The sequence below is a fragment of the Macrosteles quadrilineatus genome, unplaced genomic scaffold (genome assembly GCF_028750875.1).
Source record: "Macrosteles quadrilineatus isolate MER2022 unplaced genomic scaffold, UCM_ALF_1.0 Scaffold_8__2_contigs__length_117827958, whole genome shotgun sequence".
In the NCBI taxonomy this organism is placed as follows: domain Eukaryota; kingdom Metazoa; phylum Arthropoda; class Insecta; order Hemiptera; family Cicadellidae; genus Macrosteles; species Macrosteles quadrilineatus.
This window is the reverse complement of record NW_026542601.1, coordinates 72,756,048-72,782,008: the sequence shown is the minus strand read 5'-3', so window position 1 is coordinate 72,782,008 and position 25,961 is coordinate 72,756,048. Positions and strand designations below refer to the sequence as shown.

The following is a 25,961-nucleotide window of genomic DNA, read 5'->3' as shown; positions in this document are numbered from 1 at the left end:
TTTTTTAAATATATCTGGAGCAGAACATGTACCGCTTAACCTCTGCTCTTCGAAATGTCAAATTTAAGTATTTACAGCTGACTTAAATTAATTATTATGTTTACATTCTTTCAAAATGTAAACAAGGAAAATGTGGAAACCCATGGGACGTATCCCGTGGGAAATATGAAAATTAAATGATATAATATTGCAATGTCATCCATTTGTGAGCTATGTTTCAAATTTCAAGTCTCTAGCTCGTCGGGAACTTCGTTTAAGATTTATATCAAAATTTGTAGGGAAGCGAATAGCGAGCTAATAAAAACAAGCCCATGGGGTGTAGCCCAAGGGAAATATAAAAATTAAATGATATAATATTGCATTGACATCCATTTGTGAGCTATGTTTCAAGTTTCAAGTCTGTAGATCATCGGGAAGTATCACAATTTGCAAGAAAGCGAGTTAATAAAAACAAGCCCATGGGGCGCAGCCCAACGGAAATAATATGAAAATTAAATGATATAATATTGCATTGTCATCCATTTGTGAGCTATGTTTCAAGTTTCAAGTCTCTGGCTCATCGGGAACTTAGTATAAAATCAATTGCAAAATTTGTACCGGACAAGAAAGCGAGCTAATAAAAACGTTTTAAAAATAAGCACAACAAATGAATTAACGAAAATAACATTGGACTTTGCCATGCTGGTGACGAAATAACAACGAAATATAAACAGAAAATAAAAATAAATGGAAGGAATTCCAATCACATGTTTTATTTACAGCGTGGGGTGAAAATAGAGAAAAGTCTGTACATTAGAAATTTTTGGTCGAGTTTTCGACTACTGTAGTACGACCTCTAGTTATTTTATAGATATGCGTTTCTGGACATTTGGATCATCATTAGCGTCCGGTAAATAATATAATTATTGTACATTATAGATATCCTAAAGTTTCCACCGATTTTGGAACTCTAAGCACACACCTACAGTGCCTAATATGGGACATGTGGGAATGTTATTTTGATAATTTCTATCTAAATATTAACTCAAATTTACCGGGTGTTTGTCTTTTAAATCTCCCGCCTCAAGAGCTATCTAGCAGATAAGTGCTGTTTGTACTACTACCAGAGTCAAAACAAGCCTCACACATTACTTCTTTTCTTTCGAGAGTGTAAATATATGTTTAAAACACCTGATAAGAAAAGAATAAAAATATATTTAAAAAGATTATACGTTTTATAGGTTTGATATTTGGTATAGTTAGTTTTATCACCCGCCATATCAGAACAGAACATCATTCAATGAGACTCAGGGTCGATGGACGGAGGAAAACCTGTTATGGACCAGTGGACAAAGGTCGATAAGCCGTGCTTGTTTTTGTTGTTTATTTGTGACGATTCCGTGAGAATCGAATCCATGTTTTTATCTTTTTATCACTGCCACAGTTAGTAATAATTTAGATTTATATATAACTCATTAAAATTATTATTTCAAAATGTTTAAAACTAAATAATAGATGAAACTTAAATGTAAATTATCTTGATAAACTAAAATTAATAAAGCCAATAACACCGATAACACTGTCTTTTATATACATCTAAAATAAGATATCTAATTTGTATTAATTTTTGCAATATAATGGCTGCAGGTGATAATTAATGCTGCAGTATTAGAGAAAACATGATTTTATTGTAGTTGGAAAATATAAAATAGCTTTACCTGCTGTAAATGACTTATTATACTCAAATATATTATGTTCACAGAATGTGCAGTGGAGCTGTTTAACCTCTATGGTGTTAGGTAGATAGTAAAGTTGCACCTTTATACCTCTATGGAGAACGCCAGGAGTGGAGGTGGAATGTGTAGATTACAGGAGGTGTGCAGGAGAGGGGGTAGTCTCGTATCCGACAATGAACTGTGATAGAAACAAAAACTTTCCGAGATTGTTAAGCGTTATCATGGCGTTAGAGAACCACTAGTTTAGATGGGCAATTTTGTTTGTGTCGTAATTTTTGTGTTGTGTTGTTTAGTGCTAATTTGTGTGTGTCATAATGTCTAACGTCCCGCCTAAGTTTTACGAACTTTGTCGCCTTTGTTTATCGTGCAGTGGCATGAAGTTGTCTATTTTCGATGATGAAGGAACCCAACGCAACTATCCACTGAAAATAATGACGTGTCTGTCTATTTTGGTAGGTAATTTAGATGTTTTCAGCGTTTTACCTTTTCCTAAAATACTTTATGATAGGATATGACCTTAGATGTTGTTTAAATACCATTATCAACACCTTGTCCTCGTTTGAAAGATCCCGAGATAAGATGAGGTGATAAGAATTTCTCTGCATGTAGCGTAGGCCAAGGCCACTGAACTTTCCAAAATCATATTCCTTTGTGTAGGCTAACTTTTATTTTGTATTTGTTTAAAATTAAATTATTTGTTGTTATTACTGTAGGCTTTGCAGGCTCTCTTTGTTCCTCAGGAAATGCCATCTCAGGCCATTTTCTTCCCCGGAACCATTGTGATATTGAGAACGTGTAATGGCAATGAACTTAAAATAGTGGTCAAATCGTTTACTAGCAACTAGGCGTTGTATTATCTATTATATTTAATATATATCATTGATAAAATATTTTAATTCATCTTATTTACAATTGATAAGGGACACTCCTAACCTTTCACTCTATCTAATATAGGTTAGGGACTGGTAGATATGATGTCATTTGCCATGAGGCTTGAACTTGACTCATGCTGATAGTCTTTATCTTGTGGGTTATTAAGTAATGTTTCTTATATTTAGATGTGCCAACACTATTGATTTAGAAATACAAATTCCTCTATTATCTGAGTTAGAGAGGGAAAGGTCAAGTAACTTGGCCTAAGTTATAGAACATGGGCTGGATGGCATATTAAAGTGACCTAGCTGTCATAAATTGTAGCCTACATACAATTTTGGTAGAGTAAACAAAAAATCAATCCTATGGAAAATTAATCTTAAAGAACTTAAGAATAAAAATGATTAGGCCGTGTGATTAAAAAATATTTGCAGTTCTATGATGTGGTAAAACTTAAGTCTACGTCCATTTCTTAGGCGGTGTGAATTAGGCCTAGGGCTTTTAGAACTTTTATAAGAAGCTAAGAGGCCTAGGCCTACTCATCTGGTTCTTATATTTAACATTCTGATTAAGTAGCCTACGCACAGTAACTAAGTTGGGACCATTAGTCTGTGTGCACGGCTGGATATGGCACGGTAGGAGATTAGGGTGGATATACTCAGTAAGCAGTGTTTCCACACAACCAAAAAATTAATCCCGCTTACTGGGTCGAGAAATCCCGTTTTATCCCGCTTTTAAATTCGTGAAAAATCCCGTTTATCCCGCATAATTTTTTTTGGTACAATACCTTGTATTAATCTTTACGTATCATTTTTATTAGTTGTTTAAACATCACTATTATATTTTGCTACAGTATTTAAACAATTTGAGTTAATTTTTCTCTAAAATTGAGTAGAAAAAAAATAAAAACATTCGTCAAGCCGAAAATCCCGTTTTATCCCGCATCCCGTTTTAATCCCGCTCATGGTCTAAAAATCCCGTTTTCGGGATAATAATCCCGCGAATGGAAACACTGTCAGTAAGGTGGGGGGTCTGAGCCGTGCACACTGACTAAGTTAATGGTCCCAACAGTAACCTTGGAACTGCCTGTTATTTTTGTAAAAAAATCAACCCATTTTGCTGCAGTTGAAAAAAAATTAACAAGGTTAGGCCTATACCCTCTATAGGCCTATGTTGTATTTCACTTGTTTCAGGGAGAAATAAAGATTAGCCAATTATTAATTTATTTGTGTAGGGATAAAACTCAACCACAATTTATGACCTCTTCATTTATAGGTTGTATGCCTACTCAGCAAAAAATCTCATTAGGTACAGTAAATACTGTTTTATAACTTAATTTAGTGGTAGCTTAAGTATATCAAGGCAAATATGTATGCGTCATTATAAAAAATGAATACGGTAGGTAGGCTAACTTAAATTAAGTAAATAACTAGGTTATAAGTTAGTTATTTATAAAATGACTTGTCAGCTAACTATAAATTTCCAAGGTGAAAAAAAATAATAATAATGTATAATTAAGGTTACCGGTACCTATAGGCCTACCATAAATCATATGCCTACTCACCACAATTAATGACCTCTTTGTTAGGTTGAAGGCCTACTTCTTCATCTCTTAGTAACTTATATTTCTCATCCTTATGGATCAGCTGAAGACAATTTTATTGTTGGTTCCACCCGGTGCACTGTACAGGTTGTGTTTTGTAATATAGGCCTAATTTGTTTCTTAAATAACTTCAGTCATTTAAAACCTCCTTTAGCCAAATTAAAACAATCTAACTTAATCATAAACAACAACTCGTCCCCTTGTTGTATTTAACCAAACAGTACGGTATCTTAAAGCACAAATCATGAAATTATCTCCAAAATGGTAGAAACAACATTTTGTCGACACTAGTGATCAGTGTCACCAGACATGTAGGCCTACTACGAAAAAGAGCTTCAAAATTTACAATGAGATTATGAGATGTCTACTTAGTTTCTCAATTTGGCCTAATTTATTGACTTAAGTTAACTTTGGTTATGCAAGTCGAAAGTAAGTTAAGCCTTTTCTGACTGACCAACTCACTTGCACTTATAGGCTAAGTGATATTATAAGTGCAGCTATGAATTTACCTTGACAGTTCATTTGTCAATTATTTGAGACAGCAACACACACTTGATTGGATATTTTAACACTTCAATAGGGTTTTTAAGATGGCATCTCGTGGCGAGTTAGCCGTAGGCCTACTGCTAACTCACTGGGACTAAAGTAGTTTATTGAATCTTACCAGTGAGTGCTAGTGTCGCACATCCTTATTCTAGTTCAGCTCACACCCGGGGCAGCTGCCCGATGGTGACACGGTAGCTCAGTTGACTAAGGCGAAGTGTAGCACCGTGGTCTTTCAAAATTGCTGGCTAGAATCATATCAAGGCCATCCATAATATGCGAAGGCCCACCAATGTGTGGCTTAGTCGGGGGGAGCCACCCCACCAACCCACCTTGTAAGTTAACAGTGTCAAGTGTCACGCTTCGGTGGAAGATATTGACATTTAAGTTTACTGTAATATGAATTGCACACAATAGGCCTACCAGTTTTGCTTGTTTTTAATGCACTACAGTACCCACAGTACCGGTAAAGTACACTACAGTATATAGAAGGAGGGCAAACATTTTTCTCTTTTTTAGCAAATTTCCCATGGATAATAGGCTAAGCTATTACTCTAGGTCTCAGGTAAGACCTGGACACGGGACCGATTTACTTTTTCATTTTGTGGCCCCCAGAGCCCAAAAACCTCCGTTCAAATTTATATTTATAGCCATTCTATATAATTATATATTTATTTATATTTCCGTTAGCGCAATGACTCTATCAAAAGTGATCAGAATTTGATAATTTTTGGTGTAGGCCCTAAACCTACATTTATTCTAACGAATTTGCGAACCAGCATGATTGGGCTAAGTATGGGAACGGGTTTTTATGGGTTAAAAGTTAGGTTTTTCCATTTTAATCCTAAAATATAAAATTGCTTAAAATAGTAGAATTGTTGTAGCCTATAGGTACCTAATGGTTACGGAGAAAATTCAAAAATTTAAGTAAATTAAAAGTTTCTATGTTATTCTTTTGTAGAGAATAAATAAACTGTTGTAGTTTGCTTGTTAAAGATAAATATTTAAATAACATTTGACAATATTGTTTAGGTCAACACAATTTTCCTACTAAGCTACTATCAACATTTCAATAAAAAATAGGTAGGCCTACTCATTAAAACCTTCCCTGTTGTAGCAAACCTAAGTAGGCCTACTCTTAAAAATTAATGTTTTTACAATCTATAGGGCCTATAAATAAAATATGAAGTAGGCCTATGTACATGGTGTATATACTGTACCCTATGGACTCCGAAACCGTTCGACAGATTGTAATGAAACTTTTAGGCATTATTAACCATTATTCAAGGTCAAGGATGGTTTGTGTGTTGTTTGGTCGCAGATCAGTCAAAAGGGCTCCGCCTCGGAGGGTTTTAAGGGTTCCAATGTCAGACTTTTGGAACTACAATGTTTACAAATAAATATAATTAAAAAACATACCTATGTTTACTTTCACCAACTGTTTTGTAGGTTTGAATAGTCAAAACATTCTGTATTACCGTAGTCATGATTTGAAACAGTGCCACACTGTTTCCACAGAATGCAGCATAGAAAACAATTTTACTTTAATGGTAGGCTACCCCAATCACAGCACACCTGTACACTCAACAATGTTTAAATTTTCCACTATTAAATTAATATGTAAACATAAAAAGTAAGAACTTTTATCAAAGTATTATAAACAATAAAAGGAATGTCAATGCCTTAAATTTTTATCTTTGTTCTATACCCACAGAATCTAACATAAATTATTAACTTAAGGGAATAATAATCGTGCATGCTATCTCAGGTATTTAACTGTCTCCCAATTTGTCATTAACCCACCACATTACTGTCATTAAAAGAAGGAACCCCAATAATACTAATGCGAAACTTAAATCTACCTAAACTGTGTAACGGAATCAGACTGACGATTTTAAAAATGACACCTAAACGATCAAAGCAACAATTGTCAGTGGTAAGTTTAAAGGAGAAATAGTCTTAATCCCAAGAATACAGATTATTTCATATTTTTATTTTTATTGTATTTAATTTTTTAACTATAGAATGTAAGATGATCAACAATGTATTTATTATAATTTTGACAATGTCACCTGTTTTGTAGCTAAGCTATGTATAAACGTTTTGTGACAATAAAGTTTGATTTGATTTGATTTGATTTGATTCATCCGAATTACCCTTTGAATTCAAGTGACTACAAATTTCCCTTGCGTCTTGCTTTCGCAATCACCATTAAAAGGCACAAGGGCAGTCCCTGACTATCGCCGGTTTAAATTGAGAAAATCCATGCTTTTCACACGGACAGCTGTATGTGGCATGCTCACATGGTGGTAGATACGCCTAAAAACTTAAACACCTAAAGAAAAAAAAACATTGTTTATCCACATTCAATTAAGTAAAATAAATATTAAATTTTGTTTTGAGTAGACCTATACATTTTTATGAATCGTAAAGAACAAATTACTATATAAAATAATAGTTGTTAGGTAGCGCAGCAACATGCGCCGGGTAACTGCTAGTTGGAAGTCTGACAATTTTAAGGGAATATTTTATTGGAAATCCAGCCGGATATAAATGGAAATTTATAAAAATATAATAAACGGGTTACAGCTTTTTCCCTGTATGGGAAATTGGCTAAAATGCTTCTTGCACCTTTGTTACTGCTTTAGATTAGCGAGACCAATTATTAAGAAGAGCCCAATTATCAAGGACAGCCCCAGTTCAAAAGGATTAAAAAGCTTCTTAATTTTGTAACATGTTGATTTCCAGACAAGCACTATAACCACTCTTCTGCCTAGCTATACTATGAGTGAATTAGAGTTGGCCTTCTGAACTTCTGCCTGTGTAGATCTGTTTGGATTTGACGTACAAATGTGTATGGCACTTATGCTGCGTTATCTTGGTCCTCTTAAACAATCAATTAGTTTAGAATAGTTCAGAGTTCATAACTTTTTGAAATAGACAATGTGTCTAGTCTGAAGGGGTCAGTACAAGACTGAGTCTTACAGTCATAAATCAATACTTGGGCTCATTTTTGCATGATTAACCATTAAAACCACTTCAGTTTAACCAGTTTCAGCTTTACAACTGACAATGCCATATAAGAGTATAGGAGTAAAGTATAAAGTAAAGTATAAAGTAAAGTCTAAAGTAAAGTATTAAAGTAAGGAAAACTGGTAAATATTGTTGTTAATGATGCTAACAGATTAGACTAATACCAATTCGACACAGCTCCTACCAGAAGACTTAGAATGTAGTAAAAACTTAAATCTTTTAACCCCTTAACCGCAGCCTAACCGCGGTTTCTACACGATCAGTGGCGCGGGGTTTAATTACGCTCACCAATGGCCCAGGACAGGGTTTTTTCGCAATTTTTTGTTGATTTTTAACATTCTGAGGAAACCTAGTATTAAACGCATTTTAAAGCAATAAACTATGATAAATATTATAATAAACATTGTAATAGTCTATATAAATAGTCATATAAATAATTAATAATAATAAACTAATAATTAAATAACAAGATATTGGCATTGACCATATTTACTTACGGGTTTTATTTTGTTGTCTGGTAAACTGAGTGGATGTTTCAAGAAGTAAATATTGAAATGTATCTATACTTATTTTTAATACGCAAGCAGGATTTTTGTGACAATTACTCCTCCGAAACTACTGAACCGATTGACATGTTTTTGGTGTCATTGGAAAGAGCGTAACGTGAAGTTGTGCAGGAAACTTTCTTTTTAGGGAAATAATTAGAGGGTGAGGCCATGGGGCCCTTTAAAGTTTTGTATTTCTCCATAAGATTAACATGGGAAACAAACATTGTTTTGACACTCCAGCTGTTGTCAGAAATTAAACAGTCATAATTTCAAAGCAAATGTAACCATTGTGAATTTTCTCATGCTTCCATGGAGACCAATTATTAATATTTAATTTCTGACAACAGCTGGAGTGTCAAAACAATGTTTGTTTCCCATGTTAATCTTATGGAGAAATACAAAACTTTAAAGGGCCCCATGGCCTCACCCTCTAATTATTTCCCTAAAAAGAAAGTTTCCTGCACAACTTCACGTTACGCTCTTTCCAATGACACCAAAAACATGTCAATCGGTTCAGTAGTTTCGGAGGAGTAATTGTCACAAAAATCCTGCTTGCGTATTAAAAATAAGTATAGATAATTGGTCTCCATGGAAGCATGAGAAAATTCACAATGGTTACATTTGCTTTGAAATTATGACTGTTATTAGTTTTGAAACAAGTTATTAGTATATAAATAACTCCTGCACTTCTTTGCAATTGCTCGATTTCGAGCAACATGTACACTAGTATATATATATTATGTAAAAAGGTTACTTTTTACTATTTTAAAAAATTCTTCAGAGTATGATAACTCTTTGAAGCACGGCACTACGCACAAGGAAACCACGCAGTCCTGGCACTGATATCGCGACTCCCACCTGGCCACGTCGCGAAATGTGACAAAATACAATAGACAATAGACATGATGGCAAACATAGCATTGACGTGAGGGAAACTCTTTTTTCCATTGAAGGAAAACATGATGGAAAATGACACTGTGTTAATCTCAGTAGTGTATGACCGGGGTAAGGCCAACCACCGGTTTTTTGACTTTTTGGATCTGAGCTGCAATGTTTTCCTCTAAAATTTGGCGAACTAGCTCTAAATTAAATTCTGCCAGTGTTGGTTTCTTGCCACTTACACATAGATAACTTTCATGGGAATTCAGTATTGCTAGATCCACAAAATGTAAAAATGGTTTTTTATACCACTTTTGGGTGCGCCTAATAGACTACATTGCTGTAACAATCACACCCGACAAGCCTAGGCTTTCTGCGCCATATATCTCGGTTTCTGTTATATACACACACACATATATAAATATATATATCCATACAGACATATATACAATGGTTTTGTTTTATCAACACGAAGAAGCGACGTTATCATCTCAACACGACAAAAACAACTACCAGGCGCAACCTTTTATACTGCAGAACATGTGGCGTAGACGTAGTTCCAGAAAGATACACTTGAGTGCAGCACTAAATGGTCTGTCAATTCTCAGGGTCAATGTACCATGTAAAGAAATTAGCAGAAGACTCGTATCAATGAAATAAATCAGCTGAGAACGTCAAAACCGTCTAAACTCGGGCGTCGCGGTTAACGCCACAAAGTTGTTGCACGTGATATTCCGTGCGTCGCAATAACATGTACAGAATACTACCACGGAATAACGCGTGTGTCGCGGTTAAGGAGTTAGGGAAATGTTTTAGTGATACTTTGATTAGGTAAATGGAAATTCATAAGTTTGCTGCAGTGGGGCATAGTTTTCTTTGTCCCAAGATAGGCCTAGTCAATTAAATATGGTTTCATAGTTGTTGATCCTGAAACATAAATTGCTGTTCAATAAAAGTGAAATTGTTTACAGTGACATTTTGAGGCCAAAAAATGTATTAAACCTTAAATTTGGTAAATTGGTTTGGTGACTATAGGTTGCAATTAAATCTAGGCCTGCTGTGTTCCAGTCAAGTTTTTCTACAATACCTCTTCATTTAGCAAATCAATATTTTATCTTTGCTTTTTTTGCAGGTCACTGAACAAGACATGCTGCCAAGAAACATTTGTGAACACTGCACTTACAAGCTAGATATGTTATATGAGTTCCGCGAGACATCTCGTAAATCAGAAATTATTCTCAAACGATATTTATCAAATGCTGACTACATGTCACATAATGCACAGGTAAACATTGTCCACAGTTATTTAATTTGTGTCCATATTTGTTTTTGTTGTTGTGATTTCCTAATATTGATTAATGATTTAATATTAAGCTCACGGTCATAAATTGTCTTTAGTCAATCAACTCACTATATTCTATTTGTTTAAATTATGTTATGCTACCCAATAGTTGAGATCTCTCTTGTACCTGTCATACTATTAAATTACGAGTTCTAAAAGTTCTATCTTCTCATGCCTGTGATATCCAGTATGTATATCACTTAGTTGGACCATTCTAGTTTCTTTATATAGGTGATCTTACACCACGTTTGATAAGTATCCTATTCGCCATATAATGATATTATGTATTGTGAATGGTAATCATATTGTAATAGTTCACTGTAGGCTATAATAGTTTATGGGACATCAGATAATATTATCAAAAAGCCTAATTAGGTAGGCCTAATACAAAACAATACTAGAATCTCAGGATGAATGTGTCATTTTACTTTCAGGAGTACTTAAACAGTATAGCTGCGCTTTCATCTCGGGAAGTGAAGAAAGAGAACGTAGAAGGAAGCGAAGTAATGACAAATCTTCAAAGCAATACAAACTCAAGTCCTGAACCTGTACATAACAACCAAGATCCTTCAAATAAAGAAGTGGAAAAAGTAAGTTTAATATATGTTTCAATTTGTAGGTAGACCCTCATTATCTTTTCTGTTTATTCACACTTAAGTTATATGCAGCAAAAATTATTTTAAGATATAAGTTATATGCATCACAGTGTTTTTAGCAAATTTCCCATGTAAGGAATAAGCTAATTCATATATAGGCTATGTGTCTGTTAGCACAATAACTCGAGCAAAAATCATCCGATTTTGATGAAATTTGGTACAGATGTGTAAACATACGTTTATTCGAACGAGTTCGCGAACCAGCATAAATGGAACATGGGAACAGGGGTTTATGGGGGGGGTTTTATGGAGTAAAAATGGGGTTTTCCCATTTTTGACCAAACAAAAATGTTGGAATTTCTTTTTAAACCGTTTAGTAGAGCTTAAAAAAAGAAATAATTTAATATATTGAAGCGCTGTTGTATGCCTAACAGTCATGGAGAAAATTAAAAAATAGTGTAATTTAAAATTCCCATGTTATTCTTATGGAGTAAATGAAAACTGTTGTAGTTTACTTGTTTATGGATAGGCCTATATATTGATAAAATTTGGCAAATTTATTTCATCCTATACTATTGACGTATGGTCAAAAAACACTTTTAGTGAATTTCCCTATAGGGAAGTAGCTATTACCGTAGGTCTCATGGTAAGACTTAGGCCCGGGACCGATTTACTTTTTCATTTTAATGTCCCCAGAGGCCAAAAACACCATTCGTTAAAATTTTTATATATGTATATATATATATATAGGTATATATATATATAGATTTATATATATATATATGTGTCCGTGAACACGATAACTTGAGTAATTTTTATCCGATTTTGATGAAATTTGGTTTGAAGGTGTAAGGCGGGATAAACTTGAATGAGTTCGCGATCCAGCATGATCGGACCATGGGAACAGGGTTTTATGGGGGGTTTTATGGGGTAAAAATTGGTTTTTCTCACTTTTTACCCTCAAAACACAAAATTTCCCACTTTTTCTCCAAACCTTCTTAAAGAGCTTAAAAAAACAAACAATTCAGTATATCAAAGTGTTTTTGTACGGTTATTGGTTACGGAGAAAACTAAAAAAATTGTAAATTTAAAATTCCCATGTTATTCTTATGGAGAATATTGTAAAATGTTGTAGTTTGCTTGTTTATGGATATATTTTGATCAAACTTGGCAAATTTATTTATTTTATAGTAAGCTATCAATATTTTACTAAAATCACACTACTTTATTAGTTTCCTTGTAGCAGCAAACCTAGGTACTCGTTAAACCTAATGTTATTTAAATAGATCAATTGAAAATCAATTCGGCAAAATGGAAATTCGCTTAGACGGCAGGTTTGCTGCGGCGGGGGTATTTACCTTCCCCGTAGCAGCAAACCTAAACACTCATTAAATCTAATGTTATTTAAATTTGGAATAAATATGTCTTATTTATGGAAATATTTTAGTAAAAATATAATCAAGTTGAAATTCGCTTAGTCTGCAGGTTTGCTGCGGCGGGGGTATTTTAAGATACTCTACTGTATGTAGCCTACTTATTTTAAAACTACAATTGTCAAATTATATCGACCCCAGAGTTTGAATTACAAATTATAAAAAGTTTGTTTAAGATTAAAAGTTCTATAAATCTTTGAAGTTGAAAAAAAATTAATAGGCCTATGGGCTACACTTTTCTCATGAGGTGGCTGTGCCTTGGTTCCGCTGATGTCAAAAGTAATCAAAAGGGTTCCATTTGTTAAAATTGAATCAACTATTCTTTAATAACACTCACACAATAATAACTTTTATTTACTTTTTTATCATAACAAAACTAGATATATAACATATGATTTTATAAAACAGGTAATAAGTAAATTGGATGATGTTGTAACTCCAACACACCCTCTCAACATCATGCCTAGTAAAGTCCTAGGTAAAAGAGTGATCTTTTAAACACTTGCCCTAGAAGTGGCTTTGTTAAAAGGTCCGCTTGATTATTTTCACTTGGACAGTATTCCAGAAATACTTCGTTCTTACTTATCATTTCTCGGACGTAATGTTTTCGAATATCTAAATGTTTTATTCTAGCACTCATCTTTTCATTTTCAATAAACTTGATACAGCTCTGATTGTCTTCAAATATTACTGTAGGATTTTCTTGGGGGAATCCCATATCTTTCAACAATAGTCTTAACCATACTACTTCTTGAGTGGCTAAGCTTGCGGCCATGAATTCAGCTTCTGTTGAAGAAAGAGTGACATTGGTCTGTTTTTTGCTAATCCAGTTTATAGTGCTGTTTCCTAACTTGTACATCATTCCGCTGATTGATTTTCTATCTGCTAAATCACCCCCCCAATCAGCATCTACATAGCATGACAATTTCAATTCTTTTTCCACCCCTAATTTTAATTTCTTGTCAATGGTACTTTTCAGATATCTTATTATTCTCTTTACAGCATTCCAATCACTTTGGGTGGGTTTTTCAACTCTTCTAGCTAGAATTCCAACAGCTGACAAAATATCCGGTCTTAATGTCACTGCAAGATAAAGAAGTGATCCTATTGCCTTCCTGTACATTTTGTTATCTGGCAGATCTGGTGACATAGCTGTTGAGTTGATAAATCCAACTTCCATTGGTGTTCTTGCTGGTTTACTGTTTTCTAGTCCATGTTCAATTATGACTTTATTTATTTTTCTTCTTTGGTGAATGTAAAAGTCTCCATCCATCTTATCAATTTCAACTCCTAAGTAGTTGTGAACAATTCCTAAGTCTTTCATTTCAAAGCATTGTGTCAGTTTTTGAAATGTTTTCTTGACATTTTCAATTGATCCAACACACAAAATGTCATCAACATGAACCACTACATATGTATAATTTCCATCAGTATTACTCGTATATAAACAAGGGTCAGAATTGCTTTTTTCAAATCCCATGCTCATCATTGTTGTATTCAGTGTTTCATTCCAGGCCCGAGCTGCTTGTTTTAGCCCATAAATTGATTTCTTCAATTTATAAACTTTATCTTCATTATCAGATTTCACAAAACCTTCGGCCTGTTGCATATATATTTCTTCTTCTAACTTTCCATTTAAAAAGGCTGTTTTTACATCAAAATGATGCACAGTCAGATCTTTTGTCGCTGCTATGGTTAGTAAAATTCTTACTGTTGTTGAATTAACAACAGGAGCAAATATTTCATCATAGTCTTCTCCATATTTCTGTGAGTAACCTTTGGCTACTAAACGTGCCTTATAGCGCTCAACCATACCGTCATCTCCATACTTTGCTTTAAATATCCATTTACATCCAACTGCTGTTTTCTGTGGAGGTAAATCTACAAGTTCCCATGTATCATTTTTTAATAAGGCTTCCATTTCTTCTTGAGCTGCTACAACCCATTGTTTTTTCTCAGGTTCAGACAATTTCTCCAATTGTTTCCAAGATTTTGGTTCAATCACATTTCCTTGAGCTATTAATGATAGTCTGTTAGGAGGAACACCTTTTGTTTTTGTACTTTTTGAAAGAATCTAATGCATCACTTTTCTTCTTCAAAAAGTAAACTTCAACCCATCTTGAGCTATCATCAATAAAAGTAATGAAATATTGAGATTTTCCATGTGACTCAGTTTTCATTGGTCCACAGATGTCAGAGTGAATAATGTCCAACACTTCAGATGTTCTTTCACTTTTAGGAAAGGGTCTTTTTGTAAATTTTCCTTGAATACACACCTCACATTGTGGAATAAGCTCTTTTGTGTTCACTTTAATACCTTTAACCATATTTAAATTGATTATTCTTTTCAAGTCTCCAAAGTTCAAGTGTCCAAAATGTTGGTGCCAAGACAATAGACTTGATTTTTCACAGCTTATATTCATTTCTTCATTACTCTCTTGTACGTAATAAAGTCCATTTAACCTATTCGCATGGATCTTTGTCTGTCCATTCTGATCTATTATCAAAGCAGCATCTTTTTTAAACAAAACTTGATACCCATGGTCAGTAATTTTAGCTACAGACATTAGGTTTGTTCGAAGTTCTGGTACATACAAAGTGTCATACAAATTAACGCTTAGATTTGTACTCCCATTTAAAATGTTCATATTAACTGTTCCAACCCCTCTTGCATCAGTTGATGAATTGTTGGCAAGAGATATACTTCTTCCATTTGCAGGCTTGTACTTGGTAAATTTACTGTTCACATGAGTCATATGTGAAGTGCATCCACTGTCCAAACACCACTGTATATCTTTCATTGACAAGTTTCCAAAATAACTGTCATCTTGTACAGAAGAATTAAGTCCGACTTCTTCTAGTTTAGCAATCGCTACGTTTTGTTGATCTTTATTTGCTTTGGGACAAAATTTTGCTTTATGCCCGATCGCTTTACAAATAAAGCATCGAAACGGAAAATCAACTGATTCCGTTCTATTTCTATAAGAGTCTTTTGAAAATCTTCCTGGTTGAAATCTAACTTTGTTCTGAAATTTTCCTAGCAGAGCTTCACTACTCTCTTTCTTACCATGTTCTTTTCTCGCTTCCCACTCTTCTACAATTTTTATTTTTAAAGTTTCAGGAGAAGGTAGTGCATCTCTAGTTTCAATAGCAATTCTAAAGTTTTCAAATTCATCTGACAGGGAATACAAAAGAATAATTGTCAAAAGATCCTCATTAATATCGATTTCCATTCCTTTTAATTTGTCCACTACATCAAAAAACATATTCATGTAATCTCTGACATCATAATCAGGTGTCAGTTTTGCCAAAATTAGCTTCTTTAACAAAAAGGCTTTCCTTGCTGGTCCACTGGAATCATAAATGCCTTTTAATTTTTCCCATATCTCTGCTGAAGTGTTACATCCTTTCACTTGCTTTAATTCGCTTGGGCTGATAGAGAGGATTATATCTGCCTTTGCCTTTGCATCAGTGATTAGCCAAGCAGTCATTCTTTCACCTTCTTCTAGAGGCCTTTTAATGGTTCCTAACACATACCCAAGTAAATCATTTTTAACTAAAATTGCTTCCATCTGCATTTTCCATGTGTCATAATTATTTCTGTTCAAAAGTTCAATGTGATTACTCATATTTCTTTCCATATTCCTCCCTTAATTGAGTCTCATAATCTGTTAAAATTGAATCAACTATTCTTTAATAACACTCACACAATAATAACTTTTATTTACTTTTTTATCATAACAAAACTAGATATATAACATATGATTTTATAAAACAGGTAATAAGTAAATTGGATGATGTTGTAACTCCAACACCATTCTCTTCCTTTAGAATCCTAATCACAGATTCTGATTCATACTTGTGATTCATAATTTTCCTCCACGACGATTTTTAACACCATGGTGAGACCAATCGCCCCATTAGGTTGGGAACCCACTAGAATGTTAGTGGATGAAGTAAAGAACAGGGCTTTGGTCTCAGATTTGACCTGGCTCGCTTGACTGCAATCAGAGCTCGACAGAGACGTTAATTTACGGATAACCCTGAAATTCCTATTTTACTCTAAATTGCATTTAGGCCTACTTTTGATACCAACCATTTTAACATATTTATAGCATGCTGAAATAGTTGTGTGGTTTTAATACAGGTGATAAATGTATTGTGAAAACTCTGTAATGTATTGTGTTTCATAAAGACTGCAAATAAAACATGTGTTTTATTTAGATTATTATTTTTTTTTTTTTTTAAGAGGTTGGCGGCCTTTTTTAACCTTGCATTTGCCGGTCCACATAGACTAAGCGCCCGTGCGTGGATCGTTTACAGCAAAGGAAGGGGTGAGCCGGTACAGTACAAAGGTGAACTGTAGGGCCTACTGATAAATTTTAGTGGCAGTGACCAGGATCTGAACCCATGACATCGCTGCCTTGGGCCCGAAGTCCGAACTATTATCAGATGTAAACAAATACGGTATTGTTATTGTGTTTTGGGATTCTTACAAAAGACATATTTAAATAAACTCTTATTTAATTTGGTTCATTCCTGATTAAATTATTGTCACGACATCTATCGACGGTGGTGATGCATACTGTGATGTTGCCATCTGAACATTTGTTTTTTTTTTCTTATCAGGAGCAAGAGCCAGATAGTGAAATGAATGGCTGTTCAGACTCTGACGATTCTGATGAAGAAGGACAGCTAAGGATTGCCGAGGAGGATAACTACAACTCTCCTGAGGTTAGCAAAAATCTTTTATTTACTTAGGAATGTTTGATTATGCTACAAATTGTGTGGGGGGGATTTGAAATAGCAAGTTCTTATATTTATGATGTTTTTAGTAAATAAAGGTGGCTTTAGAACAGGTTTTTAAGGATTTAGTAGTGCATAGGTGAAGTAGTTCAATAGGAATAACTGACCAAAATCGACAAAATTGCACAAATAGCAAAAAACACCAAATATTTGGAGCTATTGGCTATTTCTTCAGTAGTACAGTCTTTGTTCTTGTCGCGTGTTCTGGTTGTGGAAGGAGAAAGAAGAATATGCTGTCTAGTCAATGGTTTTTGGTCACTACCACTAAGCAACAACTAAATTATACTGTAAAAATAATTCTATATTAACAAAAGCCTGTTGTGTTGGGGTTACTCTGGATGGTCATTCACTGGTGGGAAAAATCATCTTCTCAATTCTGAGGAGTTGCAAGTTTGGGTAAGGCCTTATGACTTAAGTAGTGGAGCAGCTGTTTAACACTTTTTTGTTGTGGGGTAGTGCATGGTTAGGGGTCTCAATCCTGGGCCTTCAATTCAATCCCGGGTCTTCAATCCAATCCCGAGATTTTGGGATTCGTCTCAGCCGATTCCGGGATCCCAGGATCCATCCCGGGATTATATCTTCTTATGATTTTAATTTTTTAGCCATTTTAAATGAGCTAGAAGTCTCCTCGTTAAGTCCTTTAATGTTTTAAACTGGCCTTATCAGTGTTACATTGCACAATTTTGCCGGAACTTTCATCACCCGCCTTTCTTATTTACAGTGTATAAATCTTGATATGTCACTCTAGAATATAATAAATACACTTATTTTAATCATGAGCATCCGCACTCGCGTGTAGCCTACATGTCACGCTAATATGGAAACTAAATAAATCAAAATATAAAGATAAAAAGATAAATGGGAAGAATCACGAGTAGCAGCGTAAAAATGTTATTTTGAGTGACAGCGATAAAACAATATTAGATACTGTAAACCATTAAACCATCTGCGTATGTAGTAGCATGTATACGAAAAACATAATTTAGGATTGTAAAAGATTTAATCACCACACTAATAACCAAATACGAAGTTAAGGTTTTAGACCCTAAATATAAGCAATCTTAATAATGAAATAATAATGGTGTGTCTATAGTTAATTTTAGGGCTTCAATGTTATTAAGAAAGTAATATTTCAATTACTGATTACCATGTTATGTTATGCCACATGAATAGCGTTGTTTGCGTTTAATGTCAAAATAAAACTCAAAATAACTTAGGCCTACTAATTAACTTCTAACTAATATAATAACAATTACAGAAAGTAAATCCAGTTTGTCTTAAAACATGAAACATATATATTATTATATATATTATTTACATATGTTCGCCTATTGAGTTTAATCATAAGTACCTGGGGACCGAGCTTTGTTCGTTGAAAATCATTCCCCCACTCTGCGATGCCAGCCTTTACTACTTCCTTCACCATTTCCTACGTCATGGACCTATTTCCTTCCCTTCTCATAGCATTTAAGTATTACAGATACATCGATCTAACTGCTACAAACAGTTCCCACACTTTGCGATGCTAAACTTTACTACTTCCTACACCACTTCCTACGTCGTGGACCTGTTTTCATGTCTTTCCATAGCATTTTAGTATTTTAAATACATTATTCTAATTGCCACAAACATTTCCCACACTCCGCACTGCAAGCATTTACTACTTCTTTCACCATTTCCTATGTCGTGGAGATGTTTCCATCCCTTCTCATAGCATTTCAGTATTTCAATTTCAGATACATAAATCTTACTATTACAAACGGTTTCCAATTTCCACCCTCCACACTGCTCGCCTTTACTACTTCCTTCCCCTCTTCCTACGTCGCGGACCTGTTTCCCATTGCATTTTAAGATTGCAGATACCATAATCTAATCCTCATAATTAGTTCCCACACTCCGGACTGCTCGCCTTGACTACTTCCTTCACCACTTCCTACGTTTCGGACCTGTTTCCCTCCCTTCCCATGGCATTTTAAGATTGTAGATACCTTAATCTAATTGTCATAAACAGTTCTCACACTCCGTACTACTCGCCATTACTACTTCCTTCACCACTTCCTACGTCGCGGACCTGTTTCCCTCCCTTCCCATAGCATTTTAGGATTGTATATACCTTAATATAATCGTCATAAACTGTTCCCACACTCCAGACTGTTCGCCTTTACTAATTCCTTCATCACTTCTTACGACACAGACCTGTTTCCCTCCCTTCCCATAGCATTTTAGGATTGCAGATACCTTAATCTAATCGTCATAAACAGTTCCCACACTCCGGACTGCTCGCCTTTACTACATCCTTCATCACTTCTACGTCGTGGACCTGTTTCCCTCCCTTCCCATAGCATTTTAGGATTGTATACCTTAATCTAATCGTCATAAACAGTTCCCACACTCCGGACACCTCGCCTTGACTACTTCTTTCACCACTTCCTACGTCGCGGACCTGTTTTCCTCCCTTCCCATAGCATTTTAGGATTGCAGATACAGTAATCTTATCATCATAAACAGATCCCACACTCCACACTGCTATCCTTGACTACAATGTATCGAGTAATCTTCAGTATAATCTTTGCTCAATAGTAACAACTGATGTTTTTCCTTTTTGTCACGGCCCAAGAGCCATTTTAAGCTGCCTTCTCCTGAAAAACGAGAGTGCCTATCAAGATCTGAATCATTTTAATGCATTCACTGGATTGGCGAGAGTGTCTTTAGCTATTAAAATATGGCTTCACTACTTTGTAAATAAACTTACGGACGTTTAAAAACCCAATTTTGCGTGATTTTTTGTCAAGTTTTCTCCCAATGTTTATTACATAATCATCTATGAAATAGTGAACAGCTGTTCGGATCAAGATTATTTTTCTCTATCTGTCACTGATATGTTTACATTGAATGTTGTTTACAAATACCGCAATCATTTTCGATGACGTTTCAAAAGCAAATCCAAACCAAGTTGGATTAAAACCGTTTTTCTTTACATAACGGATTTAATTAACCGCAAGTGCAATAATGTGTAGGGTAACCGTAAATTAAAATAGAGATTCTTTGTGTATAAAATTTTTCTTGAGTTTTGATAACCGGGAAAAAGACCTTGAATCAGTGTTGTATATGGCTGGGAAACTTGCATTTTTTACATAAGCGTTACCAATAGCTTACATAAAAAGTTTCAACTCATTGACGGCACTTCAATGGTGGTTGTGTAAAGTGACAACTGCAGTGGGTGATTGTAACAGAGGTTTACGGATTATTCTCAAATCGCTTTTCCAATGTGTCTTCTTATATATAATAGTTTGGCCAGCATATCTGAAAAAAATATGCAAATCAACGCTATGTGCTGCTCGCTGGACCATACAGCCAATAGACCAAGTGCCCATCTCTTGGGTTTGTAGGCCTAAACAATTATTCATTATTCATAAGTTGGTAGCGCATATTACTCAGTGTTCCGTACGGTCAGGACAAGAGCACCTTTGATAGTGAAATTTCCAACCTGAATGTTAAATGGCGAGGTTGAGGTATAGTATTTTAACTATATATCGTTTGGTTAGTTAGGTAAGGTTAACCTAACTTAACTAACCAAACGATATATTGAATTAAACAATTGAATAATCAATATTACTCATTTAGTTATTTGTGCCAACAGAAATGGAAGTGTACCCCTCATAGATCTATTGCAATTTTTTTACTTGAAACTGTCAGATACTGTATTTGTTTATATATAATAGTTTGGCCAGCATATCTGAAAATATGCAAATCAACTGCTTTTCTTTATATAGGAAGGTTTCAACTGACCAATATAAGATCCCCGTACGTAGAACGGGCACACCGCTAGTTTAATATATTAATTATCTACCTAAAAATAAACAGTATATGTGTTTCAAGTGTTATTGGATGTATTTTTATTTATTTTCCGTAAGTAAAACTCCTCAAATTCACAAAAAAAAATATAAACGTAGATTTTTCAATCCTGTTAATAACGGAATAAAAAGACACCAATCCCGGGATTTCTAGGTATCAAAAATCGACCGGGATCCCGGGATTGAGACCCCTATGCATGGTTAACTACAGGGTTGTCTTTGAATTATTTGGTCTTTAAGTTTTAATTCCAATTCAGTTGGTAATGGAAGTTGAACAAATAATTCAAGATCCACTGGAATTTGCAATGGTCAAAAAATTTGTTAGTTCTGTTTAATGATGAACTTTGATACAAATTTGTCAGCAAAGGTAGTTGATATGTGGGGAAAGTGTATATTTATGTTTGGAATCCAAGTTAATAGTTTCTACCAACTGGTTACAGGTTAAGCAGGAGAGGGATGACGCAGGAAGCTATGCCTCAGACGATGGATCTCGTTCAGACGACCGTAGCCATTCACTTGACCCTCCCACACCCAAACCTAAGAGGTTAGAACATAAAACCAGTGTTATCAGTGTTAGAGGGAATTTATATCAAAGTAAACTTAACATACTGTACTAAACTATAATTTTGAACACCTTGAATCAAGATTAGGATGAAGTTCATACATTGACCAAAACACTAGGTTTCTTTTAATCAGGAAAACGACAACACTCACTGATATTATTTCCTCCGAATATCCTCTACTTTGACCATGAAACCTATTATGAAGAGGATTCTAATTGTGGTTTTTTCCTATGCTTGTTCCAGTGAAGCAAACAGTCTGTTACGATCTCTCATGTCCGGAACTCCCCACAGCGGTAGGTTCAACTCGTCAGAAGACATTCTTGCCAACCGAACAAACCTGCTGTCCCACTACAACAATGTGAGTTAATGTTGACATTTATAAACAAATTCCAAGCCATATAATATTACAGACAATTTTCATATATGACTTGAAAAATTAAATCAAGATTTTCTATGTAGTACAGTCCAACCTCAGTATAACGAATCTGAAGGGACCGAACTGAATATTCGTTATATCAAGGATTTCGTTAAAACGAGGTTCGTTATATAGAGGTTAGGTTTGCAGGAATTTCGCTAAGTCGAGGTTTAGAACTAGCGTCGATCAATATAGGTCGGGATTTGACCTCATTAAAATACAGTACAATTAAAGTAGCATAGGCTACAATACTTTACAGTACAGTGTTTACATTGTACAGTAGAACCTAAATTATCCGGCATAATAAAGGGGAGGGATCTTGAATATTGCGCAATCATGACAATGGCATTCACCTTGGTATAGGTTAAAAGCTGTAAGTTTAAAATCACAGCTTGTTCTAACCCTCCTAAAATCTAGCCAAACACTGTATTGCGTAGTCATAAATTATGTAAAGAACAAAACAAAACAGTAGAAAGTTTTGTAAGCTACTGCTCGCGATAAGGCCGGTAGGCTACTTACAGTACAGTACTGATTTATCACAACAGAGGAATGTCAATAATAATCATTAACTATAGCATTGGTGTTGCTAATGCTAGTTGAAACAAATCGTATTGAAAACAATAAATTATTAGATAAGTCATTATAAAAGTGTATAATCATAGCCAACTTAAGGATAGTAAAAATACTCGTAAAAGAAATGTTAAAATAGCGATGTTGTTATTCTTTCTCTTTGGTTTTGTTTTTATATTCTTTCTTAGGTTTCACTTTATCCAAAAATTGTACAATTCCCCATAGTTATCCCATATCGCCCAATCACAGCTTACTAAACATTACGTCGTCATCAGTCCTCAGTGAATGAAATCTTCTCAGTTGCAACATAGCGCACGCAGCGACAGCAGACAAAGATGTAAAACGGAGCAGACGAATGTTAGCGCAAGCGATGACGTGACCTTTCCATTTCATTTGATAAAGAAACAGATTTTCCCAAAACAATAATTGGGTGGGGGATTTGTTATATCGAGGGAAAGACGTAGACAATTCGTTATGCAGAGGTTAAATTCGCAATGTAGAGGTTCTGACAATGATAAATTCGTTATATTGAGGTGTCTTATTTTAGCCGAAATCACGAAAAATTCGTTAAATCAAGGTCGTTGTTATGGTTTGTTCGTTATGTAGAGGTAAAATATACATTGTGTCTTATGGAGAGTTCTAGGGGATTAAAAAAAATTCGTTATATCAAGGAATTTGTTATATCGAGGTTCGTTATATTAAGGTTAGACTGTACCTAATTATGAGTGGAAATTGTACTCATCATGACTAATCCGTGATTGCAGCACTATCGTAATAATCTTCCGATATCCCAGCAAAATCAGTACACCATTGATTTTAAAGATGTCAAAGATTCATGGACCCCAAATTGGGTTCTTGCTGCAACAAAATTCAACCTCACACTCTAGAGATGTAAGAGATGTTCTCTGCACCTAAATTAATTTAAAAAAAAATTCATTGTTTCTATCCCACATATTTTTACAAAAATATTTTTTTCTGTTTGCAGCAATCTGGGCTGGGCTCAGAAGCTAGGACTGCTAGCGGACGGCGAAAACAAAGCTGTCCACTAAGAGCGACAGAACTACCTTATATGCCTCACCACAACGGCAGCTTTAATGGTAATTACAGCATTCCTAGTATTAATCCCATGACAAACCTACATTATCACCATAAATGAAATCTTAACTAACTAACGTCTAATCCCCTATATATTTTCAGTTTTAAAAAGTCTTGTGTTTTGAAAATTATAATGTATCAAAATATCGGATAAAGTAAAGTAATTGATGTTACAGGCAAGAGTGGAGTGACGATCACGCCTGTGGAGCAGGTCTCACGGTCGCAGGAAGCCATCTCCAGACTGCTGGAAGCAGCCAACTACACAGACAGAGAAGCGGCTCGGGACACACACGCCACGCAGGACGATGAGGTCGAGGAGGTAATGGCATTGTCTGAGAATGTTAGAACCACCTGGCTGTAAAGATTGTGATGTAAAAATCAACTCAATCAACTAAAGAATACATTGGGCTCACGAATATGGTGTCTCATTCACAAACCTACTCTGCTACGAGGCATGTTTTTTAAGTAAGTACCGTTTTTAAACTTCTCCGTTCCAGCGCTGCGATTGGCATTTTGGACATTTGCGCTGTATATGTGCATCTATTGGCAAGCCCTAGCCGGAAATTCGACAACAATCGGCTGTGTTTATATCCGGTATCGAGCATTCAAAATGGTGCCGCAAATTGATACTGCCGCCGACTGTGAAGTGCGCGCTGTAATTAGATTTTTATGTTCTAAAGGTGTGAAAGCCATTGAAATTTGTCAACAGATTAGTGAGGTGTATGGCGAGAACATTTATGAGTGACGGAATGGTACACAAGTGGGTAAGGGCATCTAAAGACGGCCCCATTATCGTTCATGATGACTAACGCACTGGGCAGCGTCACTGTCCCCAGTACTCAGTGCGTTGCTTATCATGAACATTGGTTGGGCCGTCTTTAGATGCCCTTACCCACTTGTGTACCATTCCGTCACTCATAAATGTTCTCGCCATACACCTCACTAATCTGTTGACAAATTTCAATGGCTTTCACACCTTTAGAACATAAAAATCTAATTACAGCGCTCACTTCACAGTCGGCGGCAGTCTCAATTTGCGGCATCATTTTGAATGCTCGATACCGGATGTAAACACAGCCGATTGTTGTCGAATTTCCGGCTAGGGCTTGCCAATAGATGCACGTATACAGCGCAAATGTCCAAAATGCCAATCGCAGCGCTGGAACGGAGAAGTTTAAAAACGGTACTTACTTAAAAAACATGCCTCGTACATTGTACAAGCATACTGTAACAAGTGGCCAAGCCTGATAGATTCCTGTCCAATGTTCAGTGTACACTTAGTAGTCAGTGTGCAGACCCATCACAGGCTCAATGTAAAAGGACTCTTGTGGAAAAATAACTGTATTTGAATCAAATCAGTACAGTCCTTGTTGCCTATTGGAAGAATTCAAGAGGCTAATAGTTCCATGGAATTTTTCCAACAAGAAAAGTGAACAGGTTATTGAAAAAAAATAGATTATAATTAATTAAGAATTAGTTCTGCTTGCTACTTTTATTGGTAGTAAAAATGTTAAGCTTTGGGCTGTGTGAGTAACAAATGTGGTTATTGTAAATTTCACCTGTCTCTCAGCCTCAATAAGCACATTAGTTTTTTATTAATAAATCAACATTAATCAGTTTAAGTTTTACAAAACCTTGGACTACTATGAAAATTAATGCCATGATGAATGATTACTTTGAAATGTCACTCATGGAACATGATACCTATCAGCTCGCATCTCTGTGCTATATCATTTAAAAATGAAAGATTAAAACAATAAAATTTGAAAAACAAGTTTTTCAACATATGTGATTTTTTAGGTTGAAGTAGATGAGGAAACACAAGCCTGGTGTAGTGCGACTGCTGTATTTAGACCTAACAATGGACGGGTGAGTAGCATTTGGATAATGTTTTACTATGAACTATGAAGTCAAAATCAAGGAATATTGAATGTAAACTATGTACAACAAAATTAAACAGTTGAGTTACGTGTAAAAATTAACTTTACATAATTCGTTCTGTAACATTGTGACACTCTTTAGTTTTCTAGTCCTATTATTATCCTTGTTTTATAACTGTTTAACACTTAGTAAACACATAGATTGAAAAGAAA

General features: G+C 35.0%; 1 protein-coding gene across 1 annotated transcript in view; it reads left to right on the top strand.

The window, feature by feature from the left end:
- Positions 1-1,864: 1,864 nt before the first annotated feature.
- Positions 1,865-25,961, top strand: part of LOC128999472 (uncharacterized) — a 39,181-nt gene continuing 15,084 nt past the window's right edge. The window contains exons 1-9 of the mRNA XM_054426013.1: positions 1,865-2,167; positions 10,327-10,479; positions 10,971-11,126; positions 17,195-17,299; positions 21,666-21,769; positions 22,032-22,146; positions 23,759-23,870; positions 24,045-24,187; positions 25,669-25,737. Of these exons, the coding sequence (XP_054281988.1) occupies positions 2,030-2,167; positions 10,327-10,479; positions 10,971-11,126; positions 17,195-17,299; positions 21,666-21,769; positions 22,032-22,146; positions 23,759-23,870; positions 24,045-24,187; positions 25,669-25,737 (1,095 nt within the window). The 5' untranslated portion in view covers positions 1,865-2,029. The remainder of the gene's footprint in view (positions 2,168-10,326; positions 10,480-10,970; positions 11,127-17,194; positions 17,300-21,665; positions 21,770-22,031; positions 22,147-23,758; positions 23,871-24,044; positions 24,188-25,668; positions 25,738-25,961) is intronic.